The following is a 7,900-nucleotide window of genomic DNA, read 5'->3' on the forward strand; positions in this document are numbered from 1 at the left end:
GTGTCCTGATCTTTGCAGCAACAAAACACGCACACATCCCTCTACAGGCCGCTTTGTGGAAGATTCACTTCTTCGGCTGCTTGTCAAAATAATGTAACCTGACTGCTAATGCAACTGTTACTTTCGTGGCCATATACCTACACGGTTAAGGTCTTTGGGAGAGCACACTGTAAATAAGAAACGGATCCTTTAAGCTTTGGAAGTGTCCCGAGGTATATTATAATTAAAGTTGGCAGACAGATGCCAAACCGTTTCTACGTGCGCATCATGTAGATACTGTATTCCCTTGAAATCCAAGATATTTCTCTGACCTAGGATCGGGGTGTGTGAGAGATACCGGTGTCCTTCCTTTTAACTACAGATCTATTGTGTGTCTGGGGAAAACAACATGCAAAAGGAGCCACAGCTTCATGAAAGAGAAAGAGCAGGCCGTGCGTAACACTGGGATTGAGAACAAAGCAGGTAGCTCAATCCGTAGAACTCAAGAGACTCTTAATCTCAGGGTCTCGGGTTCGAGTTCCACGTTGGGGGGGGGAGAGATTCCAACATTGTAGGGGGGTTTGAAATGGATGATCCTTGGGGTCCCTTGCAGTTCTTTGATTCTATGAAAACTACCTCGCCACTGACTCTGTAAGGCTGCGGTCCTAACCCACACTTACCTGGGTGTAAGCCGCACTTGAATACAATGGGACGGGCTTTTCAGTAGGCTTGCGCCGATCCTTTCCTCGTCCACCCCGGTGCGCGACAGGCCCTACTGGCTTGCAGCGGAGCCTGCTCGCTACGTGATATGGGCGCCCAGAGAGGGATCCATCGCTTGCCTTCCCACTCTTAGAATCCCATGCACGTTGAAGGGCGTTTACTCAGAAGTAACCCCATCCCTCCCTCCCCAGTTTGGAAGCTGCCTTATACCGAGACACACTGTTGCTCCATCGAGCTTAGTGCTGCCTACACTGACTGGCAGCCGTAAGCCTTTCCCATCCCTAGCGGGAGTTATTTACTCTTTCTGTCACACACAACTGGGGGCTTGATTTCCAGGTAAACGCGTTCGCTAAGATGCATGCATGCATGCACTTCGGGCTTACTTGGGAGCGATGCCCCGTTGAACTCTGCAGGCTTTGCACCCGGGTGCAATTGCAAACGCGCAATTTTGCAATCGGGCATCGAGGGGTGCGAAGTTTAGGGGTGGGTGCCACACACATTGTTATGCGCCCCTTCCCCCCCTTCCCCCCACTTCCAACACCAGCCTATTGTTCTGCAGCCTGCGCCACCCCCTCGCCGCAGCCACAAGCCTCCCCCCGCCCCCATCCCCGTGCAGCCGCAGAACAAGAACAGCGCGGAGGAGGAGGAGAAGGTGGAGGGGGCGTGTCCCAGGCTGCTGTAACCGGGCAGGAGAGAACGTTGCGAACGTGCGCTCTCTCTCCATTGGAGCGGCCCAGCTCCCGCTCCCGGCCAATGAGCTGCGGCGGAGCAGGAGAGCCGAAGCGGCGAAGGCGGCGGAGGGAATGGGGCGGGGCTTCCGAGCGCGCACACCCCCTGACCCGACTATTTAAAGGCGGAGCGACGGGGGGGTGGAACCGCAGTGCCAACGAAAGGGCAGAGGAGGGAGGTTGGGTGGCAGTGGGGTTGCTCGGGCAGCTGCGTGCCTCTTACGGGTCCTACGGCTCAGCGCTGCTGCTTCTGCTTCCACTAGCTTCCTCGACGGGCGCCCTGAAGCCGGTAAGTACATGGGTTTTCCATTAGATGCCGGTTTTGCAAGGGTCCCGTGGTCTGTTCTGCTGCCCTTGATCTTTCGGAGCTCGTCCGGAGCGGATCCGATCCACTCCGATCCTCACCTGCGTCCTCCTCTTCCCCTTTGCTACAGAGCCGTCGATCCCAGTAGCGGATACCCGTCTTCCGACCCCCGGTGTGGAAAAGCGGCCGTGGGAAGAAGGGCAGCGATGCCAGTCTCGTGGGACAGCTTCTCCTCCCCGCTGCCTCCCATCCCGGAGCAGAGGGAGAACCCGCCCGCCTTCGCCTGGGAGAAGGAGAGCGCCTACCAAGGGGCCGCCGGCCGCAGCGCCCGGCTGGAGAGCTCCGACTGCGAGTCCCTGGATAGCAGCTTGAGCTCCGAAGCGGGTAAGCGGGGTTTCTCCATCTCACCGGGGGTGTCTGTCTTAAGGTCTGCAAAACGGGCTCCTAGGCCTTCATATGCCGGTCTGGGCTGGGAGAATTGGGGCCGGGGAGCTGCTTGTAATGGGTACCACGTCTAAGCAGATTGGGGGGAGGTGACTAGGGATGCTAATGTAGGGGGAGTTTTGGGGACCTGCATACATAGACGGGGTGGGGGTGGAGTTCTATCATGTTTACTTAATTCCGTTTAAAAACTCCCCTCCCCACCCCTTTAAAGCAGAAAAGGAGCTCTTCAGTGATTCCCATTTAAGTGCATGCAGAATTGGCCTACTTTAATGAAGCCTTGGAGGAGGATGGGGGGGGTGGGGGAGATGGTGAGCATTATGGGCAACTACAGGTCAGAATAGGAATTTAAAGTGCTATGTATGTTTAATGGGCAAACCAGCAAGCAGCCACTGCCTTTGTTGCCTGCCTTCTCTAGCAGGGGGGTTGCTGAGAAGCGGCTGACTTAAGCTTATAATGTGATCTTTTTGTTGCCCAGAATGGCTTCTACCAATTAAAAACAACGAAACGCACGAAGCTGTTTTGATTTCTTGGCAGGGGGGGTGGCAATAAAGGTATCGCAGCAGCATTAGCAGCAGAGTAGTCACGGGGCTGTTGTCTCTCCTTCATTTGCAGATGCCCAGGAATATCTGGATGAAGTGTCCTTGCCAGACTTTGACTTGTTAAATGATCCGGAGGATGAGCTCCTGTGTGCCAATCTCATGAAGCTAATCCAAGTCAGTCTGAATAAAGCGAAGATCAACTCCAACCGCTCCTCCAGGCTCCTCATGCCAAGCCAGCTGATCGCCCAAGTTGGCAAGGAGCTCCTCCACTTGGCCTATAGGGAGCCCTGTGGCTTGAGGGGGGCCCTCATTGACTTGTGCGTGGAACAAGGGAAGGTTTGCCATAGTGTGGGGCAGATTGCTGTGGACCCCGGCCTGGTGCCTACCTTCCAGCTGACTCTCGTTCTAAGACTGGATTCCCGCCTCTGGCCTAAAATCCAGGGACTCTTTAGCTCCGGCTCTGCTTTTTCTCCAGGCTTCAGCCAATCGCTGAAGCTCAGCACTGGCTTCAGGGTCATTAAAAAGAAACTGTATAGCTCTGAGCAGTTGCTCATAGAAGAGTGCTGAGAAGTGTCTCCTGGTTGGAACTAAAACTGAGCATTTACTCTCTTAAAGATAATGGCCAGCACCGGTCCAAAGTGGGGAGGAGGCGTGTTTAAAGGGCTGTGGAACACAAGCCGTTTCCAAGACGCGGCTGTCCTCTTGAGCCACTGTAGGTTAGATTTAGATGGAAGATTGACTTAACAAGTGATACTAGGCAGGTAGTCCAAGGAGGAGGAGGAAGGCAAGGTTTGAAAATTAAAAACAACAACAACAGCACTCTGCTTTTTAGTAACTGACAAAAAAAGCCCCCTGGAAACAATGTGCTAGCTTTAAAAAAAATCCTTGTCTGACACGTGGGACAACTTTAGCAGTATTTTTTCCCCTGACAGCTGATGACTTAACAGCAGGGCTGCCACTACGGATAGATGAAGGTTGCCTGCTTTTTTGTGATAAACTTTTCTTTTTTTAGAAATTGGAAAGAAAAAAAACTTAGATAGTAATCAATGGATATCTGGTGAGTGGTGAGGTGCATGGACAATTGTTTATATGTGTTTTAAGGTCTAAAGGGACCCAAGAATGTGTTGCATTGCTTTGAACAGAAGGGCATGAAGAAGCTCCACTACTGACACACTAGGGCAGCTAAATATAAGGACTTCTGAATGAATGGGGGCGTTAAATCCACCATGCGTCATTTACGCAGCTCTGTTCATGTTTATTTTTTTCCTGAATGAGACCAGTGTGGGAGGCACAGGGCACACTAGGTGGAGTGTGCTCTGTCATGGTTGGGTATCCTGGTGATGTGTGTTTGAGGGAGGTGTGAAGTGATGCTGGGCTGGGGTTGGGTGGGGGGGCAGGAACCCTCGCAGTCGGTCTGTAGTGCTTCCATTGGTTACAGTTCACATGGAATACACTTGATGTTCAAGTTTTTGAAGACTCCTATGCAACTGTTGGTTTTTTTACTTTTCTAATAAAAAACATTTCTAATAATCTGCTTCTCTCCTTCCTTTTCCTTGCCAGTGTTTTAACTGGGGCTGCAAAAAGGTGATGGGAGTTGGATGATTGACTTCTGAAATTGGATGATTGATTTCTGAAATGGACTTTGGGACACTGGAGGTTTCCTAGAATCAGATTTGGCCTGCGGCCTCTATTTTCAAATATGGTTGAGTGAGGGGAAAACAATGCACTCTGTTCCCACTGTGCCTCTCTCCACCCGAATCCCAAATTTCAAACATCTTCCGGACATACCTCCTTCCTTCAGATTGTACTGTCTTAAGAAGCTGGGAGCGAGCTGGAGAGAAAAGCCCCTTGCTTTGATGTAAGATTGGAATGGACACCTTGGTCAGAAGTTCTGTGGTTGCCTCTTCAAATTTGCTAAGCCCTAGAGTACAATTGACCTGTAGCCAAAAATGCCTGTTCATGACCAGGTTGTCAAATGGGGTTTAAACCAACTAGCCTATAGGCCTCAGAAGGATATGGACATGTCTACCAGTACAATGGAGATCATTCCATCAAGGGCAGAAGGCCTTGTGTGTTGTACCTATCTGAATTACTTTACTTCCCTCCCCACAACTACTCCCAAAGCCACCACAGAAGGGGCCTTGCATCAAATGCTCTCCTGGGGCCTGCTCCATTGTTAGCCATTCTCCTTGCAGGGGCTGGTGAATAGAACTGATAAGTATCGTTATCAGTCCTTAGGGAGCACTCCCTCCGCAGAAAACCAAGGGATTGGCTTTAAGTTGCCAATGTCTCGAATATCTGCTGCAGGAAGGCAGAGTGGTGAATATGCATGAGAATTCTTCCCTAATGACTGAAATCAGTGGTACAATAGAGGGTGTGTTTGCCCTAAGAAGGTTACTTGAGGAAACAAATCAAAAACCTCAACAAAAGTAACCAGTCCCGTGTGTAAGTCAGCTGTAGATTTTTTGTTTAAGTGGCAAGTTAAAGGCTAATACTGAGTAAAAGGTAAAAAATAAATATTGAGCCATTGAGTGTGACATAAGCTGCTGTAATGCAGAGCCCATCTTGTCAAGTTTCATGAGTTGTACTTTTGGCAGATAACATACAGAATTTGGGGAAGTGTACTGAAGTCAGGCCTGGAGCCCCCGCAACATAAGAGTAAAAAGGGAAAAAGCTGAGTGCGTAATCCAGCTGAAGAGCCATCAATTTTGGTGGGAATGTTAGGCATAGGCAAACATAAGATCCCTGCTAGATGAGCCTAAAAGCCCACAATGTCCAATATCCTGCTTCAAGAGTGGCCTGTCGGACAAAAAAGTCTACAGCAGAACATGAGCGCAACAGTCCTCTTCCCACCAACTGGTATTTTAAGACTTGGCTGAGTAATCCTTTACCTGTCTTTAAGTAGAATCTGGGACTGAAGGGGAGGGGGCACCACAAAAGGCAATTATACCAACATGGTATGGGAAAGAGAGACACCCACAGCATCCGTGCAAACATGGATACAGCCCACCAGGTAGGGACTGTGCTGCCAATAATGGCCCCATGCTACCCAAACATGGAAGGAGACCATGAACTCCTGCAAATGGGGATACGCCTGCTGCATTGTGACACCTGTGGATGAGCGCAGCCCAGCAGCCTTACTAGCTCCAGAGCCATAACCGTCTGCAGACAAGTGTCTTCCTGATCATATGTATGTTGTGAAGGTGACAGTGGCACACACTACCTCTCTGTTTTTGCTATAGATTTCTATTTGATAGGTATAATACACAGAATATGTGATGTGCGGAGCAGAATTCTACAAGTGGCCTCTCGACAAAAGTTTGTAGAATCGCCTAACAAGCCTAGCAGTGCATTCCGTTTCACAGTGCTGACCACGAATGTTTGACTTCAGCTCGATGTCAGCACATTGCGGAATGGGCAACAGGCTTCCGTTTCTCCATTATGCATTGCAGAAGCAGCATATGGTTGCTGCTAGACAAGCATATTTTCCCCAGGATGAGTCTATCTGCTCATGGATGATGTGAGACCCTGACAGCTATCATTTTACATATTTATGAGAATGTAAGACCCCATCATGACATACCCAGAAAAGGCACCTTGCTATTAGTAAAAGCACATGCACAAACTCATTCCTTCTAGTGAGTGGGGGAAGAATAGCCTAAGACTTACTTCGGTGTTACTTATTCCAGGTAAGTGCATTGGATTGCATGGGGTTCAGTTACACTTTAAAGGAAGGATGAGAGCAATCTACAACACAGGTATAATCCACATTCTTTCCTAGGGATGTCCCTGAAATACGACCAACTTCAACTGTGGTGCACCTGTGCCACCATCCTAAGCCATCTCTCTTAACTTAGACCATTGCCACTTTATTCAAGGAAAACTGCTGGAGATGGATAGAACAGAAGCAAATGTTTAAAGAATCCCTCAAAAGCATTCTAGTACAGTCAAATGTTTAAAAACAACAATTGTTGTTTGGGACAATGCATTTTGGATTTAGGTGTTCCATTAAAACTGACTTAGTTTGAGATTCTTAAGCAGAACCTTGAGTGAAATTGTTTTAGAGCTTGCTGCAATCCAGCAGAGGATTCTTGCTGTTGATCCACTGCCTCGGGAGTATTGCATTTTCCATAGGAACCTAGGAAGCTGCCTTATGCCGAGACAGGCCATTGGCCCACGTAGCTAAGTGTTGCCTGCACTGACTGGAAGCAGCTCTCCAGGCTTTTGGACTGGGAACCTTCTTGTCCTGACCTGGAGATACTGGTGATTCAACCAGGGGCTGTATGCAGGTCCTATGCCTGAGAGCTATGGCCCTTCATTGGTGCTGGAAAGTAGGGAAATATTGAACCATAGCATTATAGAGTACTGGTCTATGCACCCTTAAGCAGGACATACCTGCCCCTGTCCAGACTTCCCTCTACCTTCATGACACATTCAGCACATGTATTTACCAGCCATTAAAAAGCTTGATTTCAATCACCTGTCTTGCTTACATCTCTTCCAGCGTTTAGATGCATTAAGTGACATTTATTCATTTAAAATTTAATTTGTAGCTTTATTTTTTGAGGAAAACAGATAAAAAGCACCCACTTAGAAACAGCTCTCTAGAGATTTGTGAGCAGTGGGGGGAAGAGATAGGTTTGTCACAACACAAACCCCAAGAGTTGATGCAGAAAACTGGCCAAACCGGTACCCCTAAGTTCAATCCTTGGCAGAGAATTGTACATTGGTATTCAAGGTGATGTGTGTCCTACCACAGCAGCTGGGCCATTCGAACAAAGTCTGCCTGCATACTTCCTTGAAGCAAGTCTCCGGGATGTGATTTTGGGTGCATCCACTGGAAAATGCCTATAATGACATAATTGTAGGCAGAATAATCCCTCTTCCCACATTATGATGCTAAACCTCAATGTTGATCCTGCAAAGTGTGTGTGTGGGGGGGGAGTCTTCTGTGGTCAAACTGTGAATTTGCTGACCAGTACTTCTGCACCCAACTCTGGGATGCGACACAAATCGTCCAAGAAGAAGTTCAGCCAAAAGACTTGACGCACATAAAAAATAACACCTGGGTACAATGTACAAGCTTCATTCAGAGGCTCACAGAAAGGAGCTGAATGTAAAGCAAAGAATCCAAGGAGAGGCCAGTCCCGTCTCCTGAACCTGGTGCTTCGATCGTGAAGAATAAG

At 48.8% G+C, this 7,900-nt stretch overlaps 1 protein-coding gene across 1 annotated transcript; it reads left to right on the plus strand.

The window, feature by feature from the left end:
- The first annotated feature begins 851 nt into the window (after positions 1-851).
- DDIT4 (DNA damage inducible transcript 4) lies at positions 852-4,244 on the plus strand. The gene is made up of 3 exons (XM_083505175.1): positions 852-1,716; positions 1,862-2,115; positions 2,788-4,244. Exons 2-3 carry the CDS (start codon positions 1,938-1,940, stop codon positions 3,279-3,281), a joined length of 672 nt encoding a protein of 223 aa, XP_083361301.1. The 5' UTR covers positions 852-1,716; positions 1,862-1,937; the 3' UTR covers positions 3,282-4,244.
- The last annotated feature ends 3,656 nt before the right edge of the window (positions 4,245-7,900 follow it).

Source organism: Podarcis liolepis (assembly GCF_965112155.1).
Source record: "Podarcis liolepis genome assembly, chromosome: 5".
Taxonomy (NCBI): domain Eukaryota; kingdom Metazoa; phylum Chordata; class Lepidosauria; order Squamata; family Lacertidae; genus Podarcis; species Podarcis liolepis.